The sequence below is a fragment of the Corvus cornix genome, chromosome 1A (genome assembly GCF_000738735.6).
Source record: "Corvus cornix cornix isolate S_Up_H32 chromosome 1A, ASM73873v5, whole genome shotgun sequence".
Taxonomy (NCBI): domain Eukaryota; kingdom Metazoa; phylum Chordata; class Aves; order Passeriformes; family Corvidae; genus Corvus; species Corvus cornix.
In genome coordinates, this window is record NC_047057.1 from 32784058 (window position 1) to 32809616 (window position 25559).

Consider the following 25559-nt stretch of genomic DNA (forward strand, 5'->3'; position numbering starts at 1 on the left):
ATATTTGTAAATTAACTTTTTTTTCATATTTGGCCAACTAACATATGATGGCTTATGCTGTCAGTGCCCACATCCTTCTGTGACCTCTTTAACTGGATTATTCTGGGAATAATTTGGGTATGTAGAGGCAGCATACCTTCATTTGGGAGACTACATAGCCAGGAAACTAATGAACAGATAATGTCACTGTATTTCAGTGCTCTTGTCAAAAGCCAGTTGGTGAGAGCCATTGCCTCCCTGTCTCCCTCAGGGCCGCGGTGTGCCACAACTATGCAGTCCCTATGGTCAGATCTGTGTGTCCTGCATGGATACTGTAACTTTCCAGTGAGCACCTATGAGTCTCCTGTGTTTTTAGCAGACGGAAGTTCACCTGGTCATCCCCACAGTTCACTGAAGCCCTTGCAGTACCTGGGTTCAGTGCGGCCCTTGCAGGCCAAGCTTGCAGAGGGGTACTCAGAGGGAGAGTGGCCATCTCTGGGAATGATGGACAGAGTTTTGGCCTAACACAGATGATAAATAGAGTGTAGAGACATTTGGGAACTGTATCTCTGAAGCATTCAAGCTCACATGTTGACAAGATGGTTGCCCCCAAGGGAATATAATTTGAAGGCTTAATTAGCTGTGTTTGGGAGAGGGAGCAGAAGGACACTGTCTCAGTGGAAGCCAGCTTGGATATAAATCAGTTATATTTAAACTTAATGCAGTAGCAGACAAAATGAGATTATGACTGCAGGTGGCTGTTCTGGGGCGTGAATCCAGCAATGAAAAGTCTCATCTTGCTGAGACCTGCTGGGGTGGGTAACCAGGACTTCAGATCTAACTTCTTCAGACTGCTTTTTGTTTCCTGAACATCTGTTTCATGGATATGATTTACATAGTGCTAGAGGGGGGTGGGATGCTGCAGAAGACTGGAAGCAGATAGGAGACGATGGCATTTTACCATCAGACCGTCAGTGTGCAGACCTTTCAACTCATATTGTTTAATCTGCTTCAGATATTTCAACCCATTTGATTGTTTTTGATCATCATTGAAAAGCCTATGTCCAATCTTCGTTCTGTGTAAGAACACATGGATTATTGATGAAAGTGTGCCATGAAAAGATCCTTTGTGTTGTGAAAGCATGATTTTAGTTTCTAGTCTCCTTTCAAGAGCATCTCTACATGTACTTTCCTATCTCTTTTCATTTTAATTTAATTTGCCTTGTATGATTTGCTTAGAAGTCCACTTATGTAGTTAGAAAATAAGCTGTGCCAGCATCTGTAATATAAAAACATCTGTTAACAAAATAAAAAAGATGGGTGTGGGATGTCAGTGTTGCCAGGTCATCAGGATCACTTAAAGTGAATTGTAGAATGCAGTAGAAGAAACACATCATACTGAGTAAATATAGTAAAACATAGCTCAGTGTGGATGAATATGATCTAAACCATGTGGGGAAAATGCTGACTGCAGGTATAGAGCAGTGGCTTCTACTTTAATTTTTATCACTCGGAAAACAGAGTTAATCAGGTGGACATTTCTCTGAAGAGACTTACCTTCAATGTTCAAAAAACAAAGTAAAACACCAGAAAACTGTGCTGTGCATATGCACATCATATGAAGCAGTTTGGTCATCCTGCCCTCTTAAAAAGGGTATAATAGTATTTGAAGATAAAAGCAAACATTTTGAATTATTGAAGAGGTTAGTAAACTCCTACAGGGCTTCTTCCCTTGATAAGAGGCAGCTTCAATAGAATATATTTTCCTACTAATAAGAGCAGTGTGGAGAATTGCAAACAGCAAAGTTATTTACCATTTCTTATAGTGTAAAAGCCAGGGCTACATCATGAAATGGCCAAGCAAGTGACTCTTTCATGTACATGTGCAAGTACATAACTCAGTAGTGGAACTGACTGGCACAGGATGTTTAGAAACTAGAAGACTTGTATTTGTTCAAGAAGGGATTAGATAAATTCATGGAGGAAATAGCCATCAAGGGATATTAAATAAAAAGGTGCAAAAACAGCCTCTGGTTTGTTTATTTGCTTTAAGTTGCAGATTGCCAGAGAATAGAAAGGCACAGAGAGAATAGAAAGGGGGAAATATCACTCCTAAGGTGCCCTTTTTCTTGCAGATGTGTTCCCTAAACGTCTTCTGGCAGGCTCTTCCCAAGACAGGCTACTGGCCTAGGTAGATCTTTGATCTAACTCAGTCCATCTGTTCTTGTGTTTTTCAAGTGCAATGCTGATGAAACCTAGGGAATATGAATGCCTCTCTTGCTGTTGTTGATTCCTGTGTAGTTCTCCACCCCTTAAATAACTGTTTAGTTTTTCTGTTACTTGTGAGTCTGAACTTTTCCAAGGGAAGTGCATTCTGTTAGCGTCCAATAGTCCACAGCATGTTTGTCTGTATAGTGGTTTTCATTCACAGCCAGTCATGTGGCTTTTGCAAATTGCATCATGTTGATTTATTCCATTTCTCAGATACCTAGATGAGATGAATACGGTGTCATCCCAGTAAATTTCTTTCTCCTTGGTTCTACCAGTTTTAAATTAGACAAGACAAATCTCTGTCTAATCTGTCTCCCATCCAAAGGAAAATCCTGATTTGTACCTGTAAAGCTATTAAGAATTTTCATAAGTCTGTAACAAAGATAAGAAAAAAAAGTCTGTCCAGAGATTGAATTACATCTCATGGGCTCAATTGCTGCATGGATGAAGGTTACCAAAGTGAATGTAACACATGCAGAATTTCAGTATCACCAGGAGATAGTTGCTAATACCCTCTATGTCTATTGCGGGCTTCTTCTTCTGAACTATTTCAGAAGATTTCACTTCTGCTACATTTCTTGTTTCTTTCGCCAATGCCAAAAAAAAGCAGTTGGAAGATGCTGTTTCTCTCTGCTGTACCTCTTTGCTGCCCTCAGTGCTAGTAGGAAGACAAGCGGAAGAAAAGACAATGACCAACTGTTGCGCATTAAAGTAAGCGTGTCTCCAGTACAGCTGCTTCAAGATCCACTATCAGGGCTGGCATGATGACCTATAACACTTGAAATAAAAGCTGTGGATTGGTCATTTATGAAGAGTAACATTAATAAATTAGTAGTGTGGAATTACCTGTTTTAAAGAGATAATGTAACATAAGAGCTTGATAAGTAAACATAGACCAAGCTTGGATGCAGCATACAAAAGCATGTTTAGAATTGAGCTGTACCCAGTGTTAGAGGTGATCTGCCCAAGTGCAACTATTTTTGTATTAAGCTTCATTTAATTTGATGGGTTTGGTTCAACTTTTTTCTCCTCTCACATTTAAACAGAAGAGACTACAGGTTTTGTTTGGCGGGAAGTCCAAGCTTTGAAATTTCATGTGATCTGTCAGTTAAAGTTCTGGCTTCTGTTCTGCTGGGATATAACTGCTGTTTAACTCCTCTAATGGAGTGATCATTGATCCTTCAGCAGCTCTTCAGCATTAACTCCCACTCCCAGTGTTGTGGCCAGGTAAAGCAGGGAGCTCTTCCGAGTTCTCAGAACTGTTTTGCTATGATCCATCTCCTCTGTGAATTTGAACTCTTGTTTGTTACTAATTCCAGCAAGAAGGGGGAGTTTGGTAACTCAGGTCTGGTCAGGAACTCACAGTTCTGGGAGTGTAGAAATGGACAGACCTAAACTATACTTTTCTTTCCTGTTCTTGTGGGTTTTTTGTGTTTCTCCTAAAGGGAAAACAAAGTGCTGCTTTGTGGGTATCTGTAATGCTGGCTATTTTGGGGATTCAGCAATAGAGGGCACTAGAGTAAATGCTTTCAAAAAGCAGTATTTTTATTGCATTTGCATATAAAAGTGAAAGCTCACTTTTGGTTTTTTATGTGGGAGGGATATTCTACCCATTTGTTTAGGTTTTTAACGTTGGAAAGGGGATAACAGTCAAAGCAACTGGAAGCCCCAAGATACCAGCATGACACATGGTGGAACTGCATAAATACTTTGCACGAATTTTTTTACTTTTTAAACAGAAATTCTGCTATTTCTTTTCATCACATTTGCAGTGCAGAAGTGTATGCAGCAATGTGTTCCCGAGCCAGGTGTTTATTGAATGTAATATGTAATGCCTTTGATTCTGTCAAAGGTGGATTTCAAATGCATTTTATGAAGCCACCACAAAAGGAAAACCAGGTGTGAGAATCTGTGTAGACCCACATCTCCATTCTCATTCAGGCTCTGTTCCCTCAGAAGTTGGGAATTCAGCGTGTGCTCTGGGCTGCTGCATTTTGTGGTTTCCATATGAAAACTGAATTTAATTTAAAGACAACCTGAGCTGCTTTTAGACTATTGGTAGAATTTACCGGGTCTGGTGGATTAGGTTGGTAGCTGGGATTCAAATGCCTGTGGACAGGTTTGTCAGAGGAAAGAGGCCATAGCTGCCCTTTTACCATTCTAGCCACTCTGCTGCCACATCGCTGCTGCAAGTGTAGCTCAGTGCAATGCCAGGACACTGCTTGGCCTTATGGAGCAGGTGGGAAAAGGTGGAGCAGCCAGAACTCGTTGGGGAGCTGCTGTGTGGTACAGCTGGGTGCTGGCCAGGGGCTCAGCCCTCTGCTTTTCCCCTGTGCTGCTTAATGATTTGTAGAAATACCTAACAACTATTGCAGTCTTGCGTAAGTAAGCTTAAATCAATAGTTCTGTAGGAAATTAAATGTAAATAAATTATTGTAAGCTGATATCTAGGGCAGGTCAAATCTAGGATTTTATCTACAGGGCACTTGTTCGTGTGTGTGGCATAACTTCACTGCAGTTCAGAAATGAAGAATAAGATTTGTTTTCTGTTCCAGAAATGCAATCTGTTTGCTCTTGAACCGAAGAATAAATACAGTTCCTATGTGATATTCTGGTTTTTTCACTGGTACCTGTGGTCAGTAAAACCTGTCACTATCCGGGTCCATCAGATTTTCTGTAGCTTATGAGCCTGTGTGGGATGGGCGTGTGGTTCACTGGGCCAATTGTACAAAAAGCACTCTCAGAAATTTGTCACGAAAGGATAGACATGGTGATACCTTAAGGCACCTGCCAAGTTTCGTCTCTAATTCGTTGTTCAAAGTTACTGCACAGAGGAATTTGGCCTCTCCACCCCTATGTGGCACAGAGAGTAGGAGCCATCGGCTCTGTCTGCTGGCCATAAAGAGCAGTTGTCTCTCTGAGGTCTCTTCTCTGGAAAGAGAGAAGAGCAGGAGTTGAGCACTTAGTCATTCCCTTTGCCTTTGCTGCCAAGTGTGGTTATGATTTGTTAGCTTTTGCATTTACTAACAGGTTGAGTCTTACCAGGTCTCACCACCCTCATGTGTGGAGCTCCAGCAGACGGTAGGAATTGCAGTGCCACAGGGTATTTAAAAAATCCACCAAATCTTAAGGTTATCTCAAGGTTTTGATCAGATGACAGAGTCCCTAAAAAGGGACCTCAGAAAACTAGCCAGATACATGGGGAGGAGAAGCTTGCTTGCTTGAAACCCTCTTTTCTCAGTTTCATTGTTTCATGTTTAGTCTCAAAGCTCGGGGCAAAAGCAATGTAATCAGCCCAAGGAAATTGCTTCTTAGGCTGTAGCCTGGAAGTTAAAAAAACTAAAGAATGCCATAGATGTGTATATATCAAGAGGACTAAAGGAGAAACGAGGCCTCTCCTTTCCCTCACCCTCACATGCATTTTTGCATGGTGTTCCTGTGCCCATGTACCTTCAGGGGAGTCCTTACATGGAGGAGACTGTAAGGCTTCTGGGGGAGGGGGAGATCAGCTGTGTATCTCTCAGTCTGCCTCCCAGAAACTGGCATATCTAAGAGCTCCCAAAATCACAATAGCCATGGAATAGCCTGAGGAGGGGATGTGGTCCAGCTCTCCAGCTAGGTGCAATGCTGAAATAGATAAAGGAGATTGTGAAAAGTAAATATAACCACTACTTGAATTATCTTGTCTTGGGCTTTTGTTTTTAAAGTATTTCCACTATTGTAAATTTATATTTTAACCCATACCCCAATTGAATGAGGTAAATATTTTCAGCCTTGTTCGCAAACAGATTTTCAGGCCAGTCTGGCAAACACTGGGTGTTCTGTTTCTGTGGGAGTGGTGACTGTAAACAGGACTGTATGCAGAGCAGTATCTGGCCAAAAGAGGTGTAGTAGTTTTCAGGAGCAGAAGCCTGTTTGTAGGCTGGTTATGTAGGATCCCAGGTTTGTGCAAGAGTCTCCTGTGACAAGTCTTAGCTGGATCCTGTTGGCAAGCACTGGAAGGAGGGAGAAAACTCAATTGTCATCAGATTGATAAAAATACAAAAGAGTTTTACTAACCAATTAAATTGATTTTAATTCTTCAATACTCCAGAGTAAATCAATGGGATTTATGCTCCAATGTCACTTAGGGCCAGGTGCTCAGAGGCATTTAAGCGTCTGAGAACCAGTGTAGATTTCAGTAGCTGAATAGTTAACCTTTCTCGTGGTTTTTACAGTCACTGGCACCAAGAGTGGAGAATCCTCCCTTAGTCAGGGACCTTCTCTGTGGCAGGTGCCAGCAACCTTATCTGGCTGACAGTGGTCTCTCGGAGATGCTTCATCCATGCAAACACCTACATCCCAGTTTTTCAACGTGCAGCTAGATGGCAATGTCTCCTTCCACTTCTCGGAAAGGCTGGTGGGCTGCCTTGGGATGGCAGTCCTGGCCAGCCTGCCTCACCACCTCCCCCCCGGCTAAGGATGACCATGACACAGAACGCGTGTGTCCTGGTGTTTATGTTATCTAGCAAACCATCTGCCACAAACCAGGTTAACGTGAGTTCATACCAAAAAGAAGTATTTAAAGGCTCCAAAATAGATGACAGTATTTTTGAGATTTATAAAGGTACCAGCATCAGAAACTGAAAAAAAAAAATCCAGTTTAGGCTGTTTAATCTAAAATACCTGTCATTCTTTCCTGTTTTGCAGTTGGGAAGCTGAATTTATGTATTAACCAATTATTTGCCATCTGGTGCATGAAATCAGAAATATGGTCCCTGAGTTCCCAGGTGGCAAGGACATCAAACAGTCCCAGGTTCATGCAGGTTGCTGATTTTTATACCTCCTTTTCTCCTTTGGGCCTCCCTTGAAGTTCTCACTTAGTGATTCACTCAGGGAAGTGTTTTCTTTTCTTCTCACCAAAAGGCTGATCACTCCCTCCTCCTTTACCAATGTAATGTTCTTCGCATGTGGCAGAGTCAGGTTGTTGCCTGCCTAGATGATAGACAAACTGTTATCTAAAAACTCTGAATCTGAAACTGGTGAGTAATATGGCAATTTTTTTATGCAGTACCCAAATTCCAGCTTGGTAAGACACTTGGCAAACAAAAACACCACAAGCATTTGTGTTGGATCCTGGACTGTTTGATTAAAGCACTTGTCTTCAGTTGAGATCCAAATATATGAACTCATCATGTTGCAGGTCTGTGCCATAGGCTCTCTGGTTAATTTTATCTCAATCACCATGAGTAGCTCCTAATAGAGACTGTTGCAGGAGCTTATCCTATTTCCAGGCCAGGGCTCCTGACCCTGATAGGTCTGCAGTTCAAGTGCTTCTTGGAGAGTTTCCCTAGACAGCAAGTTAAGCCAGCTCTATGGTCTTCCTGTCCTTGGGAAAATGATAAGAGGATCCTCTCCATGGGAAGTGTGTATCCCAAAAAGGGCCTCATGACCTATGGCTGTGAATGGCCATTGTACCTATTGAGAGCAGAGTCTACAGAGACACAGCAGAAGACCTTAAGTGGTACCTGTGGACAGTCGCAGCTTTACAGGAGTTTGGAAGATGTGGGCTTTGCTGGACTTCAATCTGATCTAAGCCTTGTGAAGCTCCACAATGGGGAAGGAGCACAAAATACACACAAAGATCCCTCGAGGGAAAGGACAGCCATAAGGACCTCAGAAATCCTCTCTTATCTGTAATAATAGGGATCCCTTAAAAATCACTAATTGGGAAATATGGTTAAAATTTTATTTTAATCTCAGACTGATGTTAAGTGTAGCTAACAGATAAACAAACAAGCAGAAATAAAGAGTATTTCATGGAGATAAAACAGCAGATCTCCACCTCCTAGTAGCTGTGCTTAGAGCTTTCTGAAGGCTGTTTATTCAAATAGGTTTCTCATTCCGTTACAGATTCGAGTGAAACTGTTGAAAAAGATCTTTGTAGTAACTTTAGCATCAAACTAGAATGTAGACATTTGAGCATCAGCAAAAAAGAGAGCAACACAACATACATTAAGCAAAAACTGAAATGTGACATGCTGATAATCAATGTATTGTAGAAAAAACACAGTTCAATTCTTTCTTGCAGGAGAAATATTGCTGAACTTCATTGTCCTTCCTTTTGTTACCTGCTGGCTGAAAATGGATTAAAAACTAAAGCACTAAGCACCTTACATAGCTTGAATAATTTTTCCAAGAAGCTTTACAGGCATACTTTCCATAGAGCAAGTACAGCAATAAACTCTTCTGATTGCTGGGAGCCAAGCCACAGGTTCTCATGTAAAGCTGATTTTACTTGCTAAGTTCCCAACACAGTAGTAGGATCAAGTTGTATATCCCCTCACACTTTTCTAAAGACTTCTTCAGTCTTACTGTGGTTAATAAATAATGCAAAGGTAATACAAATTTGGCTTTGAACTTTCCATGTGCTTCAGTTGCTCAGGCACAACATACATTCTGCATATCCATTTGGAAGTTAAATTTGTCTGGGCCATCATAGAAATGAAATCACACATTTCCTAGGCAGGGGAGACCAGAGCAGGATAGAGAGATTTTGCTACTGAGCCTCTGCCTGCCTCTGCTGGATTGACTAACACTTAGTTACTAGGGTCTGATGTTGGAGCATCTGTTGGGTTCCTGCCTGTTCCTTCACTTATTTTCTGCTGCACTGCCCTGGAGCAAATCAGTTATGGTAACAGCTATTTACAAGCTTTCAGGCAAAATCAAGTTTTGGGTGAAGAAAACCCAAATATCAGGTGGGGTCCATTCATATAAAATGAACATGTTGAAGCCTCACAATTCACCCCTATGAGGGCAAGATAGGAGGAGTGTTGACTTCTTGCAATAGTATAAGTTACTTTTTTCTATGACTCCAGTCAAGCCATTGTTGCTATAGAATAATAAATCATAAGGTGCTTCATTATGTCTCAGTAGTTGACAACTAAACTTCTAAAGCATAATATTTATATGTTTAATAAATAGATACTTTGCATTTCCTAATAATTCAGGACAATTATGCATATTCAGTATGCATTGATGCATCACTTTCATAAATGAAGTCAGCGTACATGACAGTCTGAGCATCAGTAAAATAAAACTATTAGTTTTTCTAGGTGTCAGTGAATGCTTTTATCAAATGTGCTAAGTTAAAGCTCCCAGAGCTCTGATTTCAAAGAACAGGATTCATTTCAGACCACATCAGGAAAGAGCACCTGGTTCTGATTGCTTTCCAAGCAGAAATGATATGGCAATCCATGATCTAATGACCAAAACAGTCTTTCCAGAATTATAGCTACTTTTTGAACTCATGGAAATTTTGGGAGTGCTCCAGTAAAGGATTACCAGAAAAAGGTATTTTTAAAATTTGATGCTGTCTAGACCTTTGTGAAACACTGTATGCCACAATTGGAATGAAATAATGTATTTAAAGCTAAAACACATATGAAAAATAGATCATATATAGATCCACTGTTTTAGAAAAAAACCCATCCTTTTTCTAATCTTTCTTATTAAACTTATAAACTTATAAACAGTATGTTAAAATCTATCTTAAGGTTGAAAGAATTTTAGAGATGAAGATTTATTAGAGACAAAGCTTTCAGATTTTTTGTAACTATGCCTATAATAGCCAGGTGGAAATTATGGACTTGTCTTGCAAATGACATTATGGACTCACAAATGAAAATTAATATAAATGAAAAACAAAATAGCATTAAGAGATAATGTTTCCTAACTTAATAAGTAATCCTGCTTCAGAACACTGTTTAGCTAACAGATTTTTTCCTAATACTCTTTGTGAATGCTCAGTACATGCATTTGCATAGTCATAGGAAGTTGGGAAATTAGCGAACCCTGGTGTCCTACAGATTTGTGCCCCATTCCCCATAACCTCCTCACCACACAGGTGATATGCAGTAGCTGGTTGTCCAGACATTGACAGACAATGGTGTAATGGCTGAATTTTGCCAGCTTTGCCCTGAGAGTGGGTGTTAGTTTGGATCTCCCTCCTTTAGCCAGGAGATAATTTTCATAAAACTTAATTAGCTTTTAGACCATATGTAGTTGAAATGCTCAGCTTTGTCAGAACTACAGGGGGTGAATTGAAAGGTGGACATACAGTGCAATCTCATAAGCATTTTTTCTAAAGAAGATAACTGAGCTTGCAAAGTAAAGAACACTGAAATTAAGGAAAAAAAATTCAAATATTACTTTCATTTGATCTTCTTTATGCCCTGTAATGTAATTTTTAATTAAGTGCTCCCATCCCGGCTTTTTGGAGCTGCCTGTTCCCTCACCTGATGAACAATGGCTCCAAATTTTATTTATTCCTGTTGGCTTTTCCACTGTGTCTTACAGGGTCCCTTCACAAAGACAAAATACTTCTTTTCTCAAGGGGTCCATGGAAAGGAGTGTTCTGTCTCCTCCAGAATTTCATGAGATGCCTGAGTCATCTGAAAAATAATCCCAGCTATGTAAGCATAGAACAGAGCCCTGCGAAAACCTCATTTGAGTCAAAAGCACAGCTCTCCCTGACTTCAGTTGCAGTTGGGAATACTCCATGTTTACTGACAATTGGATAAAGGAACTCAAATGCAGAACCCAGGAGAAACTGGACAGCAACTGGAGCAAGCCTGACATGGCCTGCCAGCACCAAACAAGGATGTAGGGACAGCTGTCATTTCTCTTGGGCACCATACAGCTGCCTTAACCATTCTTTTTTTATTTTTCCCCATAGTCTTCTGCCTGTTTTGCTTTATGTGTTTCAAATTCTGCATTAAATACAGTGACCATTTTAGAGAGTTTGAGTCTTTTTTCAGTGCTTTGATTTATACTGCAACAGGGTCCTTTGTAACCCATAATTAGCTGGAAGATATTTGCTGATGTCTCAAGAGGAGTGCGACTTGAGATACAGTGATATTGTTGTGATATAGTTGTTGTGATGTAGTCAGTCTGTTTTAAGATCAGAAATACCCCAGTTATCTGCCTCAGAGTGCTGATCCAGGATGGACTCACTATGCTGGGTTGCTGGTGTTGAAAAAGTTTTGACAGGTTAACTTTGTGCCAAATAAATACAATTAATCTTGCCTTAATGCAAGTGTAGCATAAATTCTGTATCAGGCACAGGAATGTGATTGCAGGTTTACACCTTATCCACATTATAATTTTCACTTTTAAATGGTCTGATGGTACAGGGATCTTACGTTAAAGATCCAAACCCTAGCCAAGAGGAACAGCATTTCAGGGAACACGCTGCTGTCTTCCTCCTTAACACCACTGATGGGTATGGATTGGAAATGGGAAAGTTAAAGAATTTATTTTTCAGGAATTGCAACAGGAATTTAATCAAACATAAGGGAAACTGAAATTTTTGAGAGACTGATAAGGGAGCAGAAAAGCCCATCCCGAATTCATCTTTTGCTATAAATCTTGAAAGTGTAAAGCTTTGTAACAACAACGAAAAAAGAAAGTGTAGTTTAGTTAGAAAAAATGAAAGCATTTTCTCTAAAAGTCATTCTTGGAAATGGCTGAATTGTTTTAGCCGAAATGTCCTAAAACAAACAGCATAATGTTCCCCAGCATGGAAACTTGAAGTAGAAGTGGTTACTCTTTGGCAAAATTATAAGCAATATAAAACCTAAAAATAGAAAGTAACATTCAGTACTAGACAAAGATGGCATCATGAACTCTGCCCAGCTTACACAGAAAACGAGCAAACACAACAGGGCTTCAAAGCAAATACAGCCTGGTTTTGCAAATATTCTTAAAGTGATTCTTTCTTTGAGATTAGAGGGTGCATGAATCACCTATTTCTTACTAGAGATGGGGCCATCTGCCTCTGTTATAATGAATTTAGATTTCTAATAGCTGTCTTAGTTGACTTTGATAGCCAGCAAGTGAAATTTCTGAATTGTTACTGAAGGCAACTATGGGATTTACCAGGTTCAGATAAGCCACTCATTCTGCTTTCAATATTCATGTGCATATTCTTATGAGCACCTAGAGCTTAAAACATGAAAAACCATGTAGCAGTAATTCTATTTGGGTAGAACTTTTTTGTCTGTAAGTCAAAAATGTTGTGTCTTTTCTGAGAACTGCCCCTTTTGTGCTTACATTGCAACAGCTAATACCTAGTTTGCGGCACGGACCTTTTGCAGGACCATCTCACTGAGGCAGCCCTGATCTAAGTAAAGAGCTGCTCCACTGCAGGCCTGTCAGTGTGACACTGGGAGGTGTGCTGCACTGTCTGTCACCTTCGCTCCGGTGAATTTACATCTCCAGCACTGTGTAGCTATTATTATCTTTGATACGGGTGGGGAAATTCACTTGAGACATGCTTATTTCTCTGAGGTCACATAGCAAATCAGAATGTGTCTCACTACTAAGTTCTGCCTGCAGAAACCTCATTTCTAAACAACATTTTCATTTCTTCTTCTTCCGCCCCCCCCCTCTTTTTTTTTCTCTTTTTTTTCCTGGTGTCTGTGTGTGGGTTTTTAAGATTGCAAGTACACCTGCCATGCTCACTGCCGAGACCTGGTGCACCTGGGCTGCCGGCGGAATGGAAAATTAATGGACTGCCTCGCTCCACATGACACCTTAGATTCATCTTACAGCAGCGGTCAGGTAATAGATCTCGTGTTTGTGTAATTACTGCTTTCTCTCGTCAGCTCTGTAACAAAGTGTGGTCTGCCTGCCTCACCTGGCTGCTCAGGAAGAATGTCTCACTTAGGCATCACCAGCAAAGCTGGATTTTCCAGCCAGTGCTGTGATTTCACAGAACAGCTGGGTCGAGGTGCAGCTGGCTGCTGCCAGCTGGATCACTCCTGCCCCCATTAATTTGCAGCTAAACTGACTGACAAGTAATCCCACAAAACAGTGTTTTTCCCATTGGTTTGGGCCACTGTGGGGTCATTTACACCTAACCAGTAGAAAACTGTGAGATGGCACCTGCGATAGCATAGACACTCTCCTTTTTTAATTTTTAGGGGGGAGGGAGGATGAAGAATTGTGTCAAGTTTTTTGTGTGTACATTCATTTTTTCAAACCTTTTATTTAAGCACCAAACCCCCCCTTCATTAACCTAGGTCTGGTTTAAACTTAGAGTTTTACTGGTTTAACTGAAAAGTGTTATTCAAAACATAATTAGTGAAAACAAATTGGTATATGCATGTCCACAGTGGTCAATTTAACCTTTTTACTATCTTTAGAACTCATACTGAAGAATGAGAGGGATAAAACCCAAACAATCCCACATCCAGCTATCATTGGTCATGGTCATGTTATTCATTGTAAGAATTTATGTTGTTCACTTTAAGAATCAAGAGAGATTCATAGAAGAGTCACACCTACCCTGGCTTTCATTAGCCACAGAATTGCCAAGCACAGGCTGCGCCATGCTCCAAGCTATCAGCTGTAAAATTTGTGACCACCCAAAATTCTTCTGTCTCCAAGAAATGCCCCCCTTCCTTCTGCCCCACCATAAGATGCATAAATGCATAAAACTAATGTTCTGACACACATCAGTTGTACACCCTGTGTCACTTTTCCTACCCAAAGGATATCACGTTAGCAGATTTGTGGGGTGGGTTGTTTGGGTCTGTTTTGTTTTTTTTTTTTAATAATGTTGTACAGAATAAACATTTTCAATTTAAGTTAAGCATATTTTGGTATCTTACAAATATTTATGCTGAGGCCTTAAAAGACTATTTCCTATGGCAAGAAACTAGAATTCTTTGGTATTTTTTCTTGCAGTATTGTCCATTATATATAGTGGAGGCACTATAACTGCCCTCACAAGCTGCCCAATTATGTGCATGAAAGATTGCTCCACAAATGTATTAACACACTACAGCAGATACCCCTTTTAGACAGCAACTTCTGCTTTAAATTTTTCTTTACTGAAATCAGTCTGGTCTAAGGAATCAAACAGATACCACTTGTCTTCAAAGTCATTACTATCTTCCTACTTTAACTTACCTACTTGTCTGATACGCAGTCACAGGTGATTGTAGCCATAGCCCTATTTAAGGGCAGATACTGAACAATACTAAGGAGGGCAAGGGAATCCTCCTTGAGGATTGCAAAAATTTATTCTGAGTCAGCTCTGAAGTCCAGCAACACAATCATTAACTAATGATGATGTACTGCCATTTCACTGAAATAGTCTGAGGACACACAAAGCAAAGCAAGCTTAACTTGGTGGAAAAAGCAGCAAGAAATATTAACATATAGGTGAGATAAAACCCAGTGCTTACATTCCTCTGTGATGATCGCTCACTCACCTGTGAATCAAACAAAAGAAGTATTTTCTCAGAGGATTCCAAATTAAAAGATAGTGCACCACTTTTCCTTCCCAGATTCCTGTTAAGCAAAATTCTTATAGAATATACAGAAGGCCTAAAATGTAGCTGGGAAACATTTGTGATGGACAAAGTTAGACTTTATCCTCAACCCTTGCCATAGATATGTCAGACAGATTCCAGGAAGCATTTTTATAATTTTATTTTTTTAGCAGGAAAAAAATGGAACTTGCTACAGACTTAGGTCAAAACCAATTTTTATGAAATCCTAATTCTACCAAAAAGTAAAATAATCCAGGTAAGTAAAAAACAATATTTGGTCACACAAAGACGTGTAATGACTTCTAGTGACTAGAGTGATTTTTCAGCATAGCCCTGGAACAGGCTGCCCAGGGAGGGGGTGAGGTCACCATCCATAGAAGTATTCAGAAAATGAATAGATGTGGTACTTCATGATATGGTTTAGCAGCTTTGCTAGTATTTGGTTGAAGGTTGGAACTGATGATCTTGGAGGACTTTTCCAACCTTAATGATTGTATGATTTTAAAATTTCTGAACACCCTTGCTGAGCTTGCTGCGTGTTCTCCAGGTCATCACTGAATTTTCTCTTCAAGTGCAACATTTTATCTTGTAGAAGAGCTACTGCTCCAGCCTCCCAAACTGTGACTGAGGACATAGTGTCTCTTGTGAGCGCCTGTGTCTTGCTGTTGGAGAGAGTGAAGGGGAATAATTCAGATGCTGACAGGCAGAGTAGCAGGGATGGAGAGGAGGAAGGACATGGCAACACAAGTTTTGGAAGTGTGGGTGACTGTCAGCAAGAAAATACCATAGGAGCAGAGAGAGAAAGGCATTAAAAATAATTTTTACTCGAAACGACATATACAGCTTGCCTGCGAGAGATCTAAAAAAGCGCTAATGCTGTCCTGGGTATGAATACTGAGCAAGGAAACTGTTTCGTGTTCTTTGAGCCTTACAGTACTTAGGGGAGCCAAATTTCATGTGCATTTGTTTGTGTGCAACAGGATCGCATCAAAGAAGTACTGTTTTTTCCCTACTGATTTCCTTCCTCTTGGAAGAAGTCACACTTTGGCTGCTTGCAGTGGATGACAGTTGTTGCAAATCTCTTTCCTCACTAGCTGTTCGGGTCAGTGTGTGCCTGACAACTGGTACACGAAAGATGAGGATTCAGTTGCTATTTTCAGCATTCATCATCCATTGGTTTTGAAGCAGCAATCATTTACGTGCAGAAAACCTGGAATGTTTCCTGTTGGGTCATTTTCTTTACGCACAGCTGTCCCATATGCACAGTGCTGACGGAGCTACCACAGGAATCTGCAAGGTTTGAATTCACTCCTTCCTCTGCTACTGACCTGCTCAGACCACTTTGTCTTTCTAGGACTTGTCGACTTTTTTTGTAGGTAAAAAAGGAATTAGAATTTAAAAAAATAATTTTAATATCTCTGAATGGGAACATTGTTGCAAAAGCTGGCATTAGGTTACTATTTAATTAAACACAACACCCATCTCAGCTGCCTTCTCAAAATTACTCTTTCCTTCCATGCTAAAATTTTCTGGACTTTATCAGCCTTAAGGTGATTTTCAACTTTCTGTTTAAAGTTTGAACTTGCATCTCACATATAAAACTGAACAGGTGTTTAGTATAAGATTGTGAAGGGGTCAGAGGATGGAAAAAAGACTGAACCTATTTTCCTTGCAAAATTATTCTTGCATTCTTATTCCGTGGATGGTGTCTAGTCTGCAGTGTTTTAGTTAGATGCAGGACTGTGCTTTTGAAACAAATCTTTCAATTGTCTTCACTTCCCTTGATTTGACTGATACAAGGGAGTAGTCTTAACATACATAAAATCAATTCCACTTCAGGTGAAAATTAAGCTGCTTCCTGAAGCCAGTGAGAAGAGGCACTCCAGGAGCCTACCTAACACACTCAGTCCACCGGATCAAAGCAGAGATTTTCTTAAGTAAACATTATGAAGGGTTTGTATTGAGGACTTTGGATTCTCAGCACCACTTGCTGACCTTTACAGAGCTGTTTGCTGCACTACATTATTTGCTAAAATAGGCATTAGGTTCTTGGCACAGAAGTTTCCCCAGCAAGAAGCAAACTGATAAGTGTTCCAGTGATGCCCGCTTTTGCTTTATCTACATTGTGACTTTGAAAATCACATGGCATGCAAAGCCAGTTAATTTTGCATGAGCTATGCTAGTCAAATGCAGAGCTGCAAAGATCACACATGTATTTGGGAATGTCTCACCCATACTGTGAACATCAATTTAAAATGTGAAGGTATTTTGCAGGAGTGCTCAAACTTTGTAGTATTTATAGAGAGGGATGACTTGCTAACAGATCATAGTCTTGGGCTTTGTGCCTTTTCTTCTTACTGGGATAACTGTTTTATTTGAAGTACATTTTGGTTTTTTTTAAACACTAAAGCTCTAGTTTGAAGTCATTATATTGTCACTCTTGTGCTGGTACAGGTTAGATCTTTTCTTGTAAAGAATCATGACACCTCTGTATTTGCATAAATTCCTTCACACAGGGAGATGATTACTTTGTGATGACGGTAGAAGATGCTTTGAACTCTAACTCTCTAACCATTTTAGATTGGTCAGGCAATGTGAATATATCTCCTGCTTGATAAGGTGAAATAAACTGCACTTCATTCTGCTTCAGTGACCTGTGGTGCCCTGAGTGCAGCAGACCTCGGCGCCCAGCTGTAGTCTGTGGTCCTGAATGCTTGTCCATGCCCATACACTTTTGCATGTTCCCCCTGCTCTTCCACTCCCAGTGGCACCAGGACTGCTGGTTTTGGCCAATGCACTTTTAAAATGAGTCAGGAAAATGTTGCAGCTTCTAATGTTTGCCCTTGCAATCATTCAGCGCTTCAGTTCTCAACACAGCCCATGAACAGTGCTGTCAGCACAACAGGGGCTGGGTGTTTTGATGTGGCTGGAACACCTTAAACTCCAAATAACCCTGAACAAAATGTCTCGTTGAGCTACAGTTTGAGAATCTAGGCTTAAGATTTCCCTTATGAGAAAAAAGAATTTCTTACAGGCTCTTAACTGCTGATTTTGCAAAGAGAGTCAACAGATTTCCAGTGGATTTCCCTCCTGTGTGATTCTGCCAGGAACTGGAGCACTTGGGTGCACACATGAGTGGTCAAACAGTCTCAGAATCTGGAATATAGTCATGCAGCTTGACTTTGTTAACAAGTCACTGGAGCTCAAAAGGCCTAATTTTTGAGCTGCTTTCTCTGTATGTGTTTATATACACACATATATATTTCATTATAAAAAGGTCTAGGAAATTCCATGATGTAGCTGTTCTTACAGATCACTAAGGCTGAGGGGTTAAATACCGAATAATGAAACTCACGATGTCAAACATACTGCAAGTATCCAATGGCAGAAATATACGGCTCAGGTGAAAATTGTGTGGCCCTAGATGTTTCCCTCCTGAACAGACTTCCTACAGAGATTAAAGAGGAAATGATCTATATAGGTTCTCTGTGGTCTTGTAACAGAGCACTCAGAGAAAGCTGGGGAAAGAGTTGCCAGTTTCTTCCATGAACAAGCAGAGTGGGATGAATAATGCTCCTTTCCAGCAATCCTCTCCTGTGCTACCACATTGCTGATTACAGGCACAACACCTCTGACTGACATGCCAAGGCCTTCTCAAAAGTATAAGAAGTATCAAAACCATTATGCGGATTTTAATGTTATCTTGTTTTTCTATCATCCTAGATGAATCAAAATGTAACATTTTTTTATGTATAAGCCACAGATAGAATTTCTTTTCTTCTTTAAGTTGACAAGCCTTCCCAAAGAGGTCTTTCTACGCTCAAATTTTCTCAAAGACAGAGGGCACTCAGAGTTGAGGTTTGTACAAGACCTAAGGCACTTGGTAAAGTATAGAAAGGGATATAGGGTTTTGCAAATGACTTGCATAACAACACCTCCCAGAGTGCTTCAAATTGCATGAATGCCATGGAGAAGAATGAGAGGATCTCACAGTGCTAATACAGAAACTTCTGGACATGGAAGGGCACTGAGGTTGTCACCTAAATATACCTGAAACTGAAAGTGGTTTCAGTTCTTTCCCTTAAAAGGTGTGGTAGTTGAACATCTCTTCAAAAATAACCCATGGAGAAAAAATTGACAACACAGAGCAGAATATCATAATGTAGGTGTGTGCAGTTCTTGATTAATAATGAAAGCTACCTTTGAGTAATTGATTGCTCTCCTCTACTAACTCTGTACAATGGGCATGGGTTTTATGGCTCACATATTTCAAATCTGTTAAACCTGGTTATGCTTGGTAGTAGTTGAAAAGAAAAGAGGAAAACAGAATTATGTTTGCTTTGGCAGGCAAAGCGAGATTTAAATTTTGACAGTAACTGCAAAAACTTTTAAACCAAAACTGAAGCTGATTTCAGTTCTAATTGTGTATATTGCTCAAGTTACTATTAGGGAATTCTATTTGGCAAAAATAAAAGGTTTAACCGATTAAATGAACTAGAAATTAGTTCCAAGCTTTCAGAAAATAATTTGAGAGTATCCACAACAGTTCCTGGGGCACTACCATTTGCAACCATGCCTCACAAGGATATTATTAAAACAGGCTTTGCACAGTACTGACTTAAGATCTTTAAGTCATAAATTAATTGCCACATTTTATAGAGTCGAATTTACTCTATCAGATATTTGGACTTCTTTAGTATTCTCTGGCATAAACACTGGAATATTTTCTTGGGTTTGCTTGAGCTCACTGAACAAATCCTTGGGTCGATGGTGACTGAGGCAGTAGTTGAATATTGCAAGTAGGACAAATCCAAAAGACACATTTAAACAAGGAGAGAGTTTTAGAACTCAGAGTAGGCCTCGAACCCAGGAAGTAAAGACTGGACGGGGCACGTGGTGAGGGAACTTGTATCATCATACCACCAAATAGAGCTAGTACTAGAACTGATATTTTTGACAGAGAGAACATCAGCTTCCTGGTGGAAATACTCAGCCCACAGAGGCAATCTGAATTGTGTTCATACGCCATTATATTTTTTAAACTTCTTTTAAAAACCCACACATTTTGATCAGTAAATCTGTCTTCAAACTTTTTTCTTAAGTTGGGGTTGTTGGGGTTTTTTCCATTTTAAGTACTTGGATAATATTCAGGCCTGACCTTTCAAACAGAAGGGTAGCAAACTCACTGCTTAAAGCGCACATTACTGAAACCCAGAGAACATCAATTATCAGTTGTTTAGCAACCAGATCAATATAGTCAAACAGCTTTGATTTTCTAGTTCTGTAGAAGAAGCAGACAAGGTTTCAAATTACAGGAAGATTCTCCTGTTAGACAAGGGGAACATTTAAAATGGACTTTTGATTTTTTGCACAGTTAGGTGTTTTCATATTCAAGAGGTTTGTATTGTCTTCCTAGAAAATACATTTTCCTAAAAATGTAGCCAGCCTCAACCTGCCATTTCGTCAGCTGCCATTGTAAGATCAATGTTCTTTTTTCACTATTTATTTCTAATACACACATTTTTCCACAATCCTTTCCAGTTCCTGCTGTCAGTGTAGTGCCAGGTGTAGGATGTAAAATACCTACTGTATTTTTTTTATTGTGCCAGTTTTCTTCCTAATTCAAAGTTATTAATATTTTCCCAGTATCTCAGCAGGCTCAGAAGAGCACAGATGATTGCATTACAAATTTAATACAGGTAATACAGGCTTGCAGGTCCTGTAGGTTCCAGGTGGTTCTCCAGTATTCAAATAGCATTGCTTAATCATGTTGGAGAAAAATTTCAAGGAGAATTGATCCTCTAAAATGTTAAGTTCTATGTGGAGCCTGAGGGTTGGGCTCGTGACGGTTTGCAGCAGAGGGATCAGAGAACATTTCTGTCTTTTCTTCAGTGTAGATTTTTCAACATGCATATCAGGACAGCAATCACTAGGACAGTTGGTTTTGATGTGGCATGTGAAGGCAAATGGGTGTTGCATCAAATCGTGCATGCTTGAAGATGTGTATTTGGCTGTTTTGTGTTGTAGATTACGATTGTACATGGAAGCTGCACAGTTACTGGGTGATAAATCACTGACCATGATGATAGTGTCCTGAGTGTCTTACTCAACCCTCAAAACATGCAAAAGAAAATGAGCACTGGTAGGGAAATGGTTAAATGGGGTGTAAATGCTAGGCCCTGCAATTTCTGTCTCAGTGAAGTCCTAACACTGATTTTTCTCAGAAGTCCATATGCTGTAGATGACAGATGGAGTACTGAACTTTGCCTATCAGTTAGAGACAAGCTGGCAAACAGAGTGACAGTGGCTTTCATTCTACCCCTCATGGCCTGATTATGTTTTTCATATCCATTAAACACCTCAATCTAAATAGAATTACCAGCAGCCATGTCAGGTCTGTCCTAATCTATTAATCCACAGGGGTAAAGCGGTGACTGGCTTTCAAGTAGAACAAGGGTCTCAAGAGATATTTAATATCACACACTTTCTAGTGCATTTATTCAAGAGGCTGATTTTATTTTGCATTTGAATATTCAGGAAGGTAGCCGGGCTGGTGACATGATGCAGACTACTTAATTCATCCCATGTAGACCTGCCCTGAGCAAATAATGAGATGGCAGTGAGAACCGATTAGAAAAGAAAGTCGGAACTGTTCGGAAACTCACATCCCATGTTCTCAAATACTCTTCCAGCTTCACATTATCTGGGTTTTTTTTAATAGAGTTTCAGCCTTTTTGTTTGACTTATGGCATTAGCAGCTGTTGGAAATATACACAGAAGAGATTGCTGCTGCCTTTTGACTCAGTGCAGGAAGGGCATGATGCAAAACCTTCCCTGGTGGGGAAGGAAGGTGGGGAGTGGTTTTTGATTATTTTCAATGATAACATTGCTGGGTGAAGATAGGAAAATATTTGTTCCCAGTCTTTGATCCAAGTAGCATGCCAACCAGCAGCAACAAAGACAACTGTTAGGAAAACAGGTAGGCGACAGAGCCCTATGTTGTTCTGTTTATCTTACAGGAATGAAAAGTCTTGTTTCCCAGAGAGCAGGAATCAAATGACAGAAGGCAGCATTTTTTCATAGTGATTCATGGCTTCCTCTAACTGGTGACACTGCCTAAAAGCTGCCCTCCAGACTCTTCCTCAGTGCAGAAGAGCCTGCTTGTTCATGGGAGCTCAGTTTCTCCCCAGCTATGTGCATGTGCTGCACTCTGCGTTTCTCTTCTCAAAGAGACCTCATTCTACAGTGAAGCTCCATTCTTGTATGTGCTGTCTCATATCAGTGTGCTCCACAGGAACTGGAGATAAGAACTTAAACCTTCCCCGTTTACTCTGCAAGTAGTGTGTGTAAGTGATGTAGTGTTAATGCTTCAATATCCTCACTGGGAAAGGGGAAACTGTCACCAGTTACATGCCATTTCAATGCAACAACAGTGAAGTCCTACTAGTTAACCTTCTGGGGAGTAGTGCTGTTCCTACCCAAAGCATGAAGAAGTAGCTCGCTTCCCCAGATCAAAACACGTTAGGTTGTCTTAGCACTTGTGGGAGATCTCAAGCAATAGCCAGTTTGTCATGTTCCCTCCTCCCTTTTCATTTAAGCTATGGTAAGCCTCCATTCCTGCAGCATAGGTCCCACTGGGGATTCAGCACTTCTGCTTCCTGAGACCTTACATTCCTTCACTGCCAAGTGAAAGAGGCTGCCTGGATACAAAAGGCTGTTGTATAGTTTCTTGGGAACACAGAGGCAGAGCTACAAAATGTATACTCCTAGAAGGTTTTTAGATCTGGTTTGTTCTACAAATAATATGCTGATGATTTGTTGGGTCAGTTTGTTGGTTTGTTTTTTGGGTTTTTTCTGAATGCTTATTTCATAAATGATGTAACAAACCTTTCAAAAAGTAGATAAAATCCCTTCATCACTTTTTTCAAGATATACACCTTACATTATGGTTGTGAAATCCCAGATGGGATTTTAGATCCAACAGTAGTTTTGCATCTTGATCACCTTTCATCTGTGGCCTTCATATTGCTTATGACTTGAGCTTTGGTTCCTAATCAAGAGGCCCCTCCTATGGATGAGTTTTGGATCACCTCCTAGCCCAGATGACGCTGGAGCCATGATGCTTGGAAGCCGGACAGTTTCCTGAGAAGATAAACCTGGCTGGTCTCTGCATGCCTGCCCTATTTGGATAACCCCTAGAGAAAAATGGAAAAATTACCTCCCCTTTACATTTGAGAAGACAACTTTAATCATGGGATCCAAAGAGATATTCAGACATATATGTTACAATTAGTCTTGTGAACCCATGGAAAGCTGCACATGCCCATTTCAGGTATTTTGCCTGCTGATGTGTTGCAGTAAGATGGATAACTGGATACGATTACTTGATTTGCTGAAGTAATATCCTATGCTTCTCCATCTCTTTCTCTGCTGATACTTGCAAGTGTGTATTGTAGTCATGGTAAATCCCCTTTTAAGGCTTTGTCTTTTCTGACAGAGTGTCTGTTTACAGGAAGGTAAATGCCATCATCGATTATTTTGCTTTACAATCCTAGGTGAGAACAAAGCAGTGATGATGGTTACCATGGGGCAGCAGGATGAGGTCAGTACCGTGCATCCTGCCTGGGCCTAACCTCACCTAGTTGACTTCAGGATAAAAATTATGTTGTCTTAATTTCACTAGGCTTTTCTATCACAATTTCTTATCAGAAAATTATGCAACAGTGTTCTCTGGGGAAGGAAGACCAGTGTATCACAAGGCTGAACACTACTTTTATATTTCTCAGTACTACTGAACTTTTCTTTAGAGGGACATTGCTCAGTCCACACTCCACTCTGTTTTCCATTTGCATTGTTCTCTTCCCTCGACCTTCCTTTTGCCATCCTGAGTAATATTTTCCTCTACAGTAACCTTGAAGAGACATTTCCTTATCTGCATATATGACTAATCAGTAAGGCCTTACGATTATTATAAAGCAGTTTGTTGGAGGTAGGAATTGGAGCATGAAAGGGACCAAGGAAGCCAGATTTGTAGTTCTTGCTCTACTAATGTCTGATTAGATATGGCCTTCAGCAAGTCAATTTGGCCTCAGTTTTCAGATGTGTTGATTTAATTTTTAGTCTTTTGCCTCCAGCTTTCTTTTCTTCGTTGTTTTGGGGGGAGAGAGTTGCCCCTGGCGTGCAAACCTGCTATTTAGTTTTACCTCAAAATATGTCTCAGTCTGGGCAATCAGAAGTAGAAACTGGTTTTGGAAATCGTGATGCTGTGAGTAGTGTTCCTTACCTGTCATCATAATGAGGATGAGCTCTTTCTTGCAAAATGTTATGGGTGGATGAATGCACTAGGTGGGACAGAGTTATGTTCTGAGAACTTGATTGTTTCTTCTTTATGCTTTACCTGTAGCTTCTATGACTATCCCTGAATTTGTTAAAGAATCCATCATTTGGGGAAGGAAAGCAAGGCTGATTTCTTAAAACTGAGGATTACGGATGAAGGTAAATTCAGAGTTAACTCAGTATGAGGGAGTGGGAGGAGTAAAATCTCTGGCACTTGCATTTGTGAACTATGATTTTACTGAGTTCTTTATATTATTTTCCCCACAATTAGGAGATATAGCTAGAGAGAGGAACAATTTATGGGAGTGAATGTATACAAGAAAAAAGAGTTTTGAAAATACCTAGGATCCATATTTTCTGTTGTCATTTGGCAGCTGCTGTCGGTCTGAGAAGTGTCCTTAATGCTACTCTTTGGGGGTAGGTCAGGAGTCCTCTCCTTTGGCTGAACCATTTTTCTGAGATCCCATGCTCCCATCTCCAAGCAGGAACCTTCCAAGCTCAGCTGGGCTGCACACTTCCCACAACTTCCCCTGTCTCAACCCACACCTCAGGCTGCTGGGCTTCACCCCTTTGCTGCCAGGTCCTTCTACCCAGTGCAGGAGCAGCCTGTCAGATATGTACATCCCCCACGATGGGACCAGAGAAAGGAGAGACCTCCACTGCCAGGGAAAGAGGGAGACAGAAAAGGGACAAGAGGGGCTGACATGAGCCATCTGGATTTTTTATTTTTGATTCCCTCTGTGTCCCATCAAGCTGTCTGGACCTCCCAGAGCAGCCCTACTCTTGGGGATTCTTGAGAATCACAGCATTAGGTTAGAGAGAGAAAAGGGTGATGTAGGGTCTAGCAGAGTCAGTAAAAGCAGAGTTTTTTGCAGATCTGTCTGCAACAGATCCAGTTCCACTAACAGTTTGTAAACATCCATTTTCTTTTTTCTTTAAGGTAGCCTCAGCTTGCAGTTTTGAGCCTTCTTTGGACTGAGATTGCCTGATGGGGAGTCGGCACAACATGTCCCTGAGCCATGGGGCCTCTGATGTGAGGGAAGTATGTGTGCCTCCATCCCACCCACCCTCAGGCTATCTGAATTTTAAGATGAGTTGGCCATGGTCCAGCGGCTGGCAGCATTTCATAGACAAGTCCTCTAGACTGTGCTAATGCGCTGTGCATAAGAGCAGTCTTATTTTGCACTCTTCTCCACACTTTCGTTTCTTATAAGTCACCTGTGGGTTTTGGCTTCAGTTAAGAAGAAAAAAAAATTGGGCAGTTCTGCTGTAGTCAGATTTGGCAGTCTCACTGGTTACTTCCAGTAATTATCTCCATGTCACAGATATGCTCTTGGTGCCAGTTTTAGGAAAACCTTCCACCTTTTTGATGTCCGGGTAAGGAAATGGATTCTTTCGGAAATTGCTTTTGTCCGAGAACAACCCCTTCTTTACAAATGCTCTCACTGTGATCTTTCACAAAAGGCTGCATTCAAAATTTGAAATATGCTGATATGCAAATAATTTCAATAGCTGACCTGCAGAATTTGTTGGCAGGGCTGCTAAAGGCAGTTTGCTCTGACTCCAGCTGCCTGCTTAATTTTGGCAGCTGTACACTTTCTGGCCCAGATGCCTGCAGTCTCTTGTCCAAGTTAGGAGCTAGACAAATTCTAG

The 25559-nt window shown here is 40.5% G+C and overlaps 1 protein-coding gene across 1 annotated transcript in view; it reads left to right on the forward strand.

Moving 5' to 3' along the window:
- The first annotated feature begins 15813 nt into the window (after nucleotides 1-15813).
- RASSF3 (Ras association domain family member 3) overlaps nucleotides 15814-25559 on the forward strand; it is a 76394-nt gene continuing 66648 nt past the window's right edge. The window contains exon 1 of the mRNA XM_010413645.3: nucleotides 15814-15867. Coding sequence (XP_010411947.1) covers nucleotides 15829-15867 — 39 coding nt within the window. The 5' untranslated portion in view covers nucleotides 15814-15828. The remainder of the gene's footprint in view (nucleotides 15868-25559) is intronic.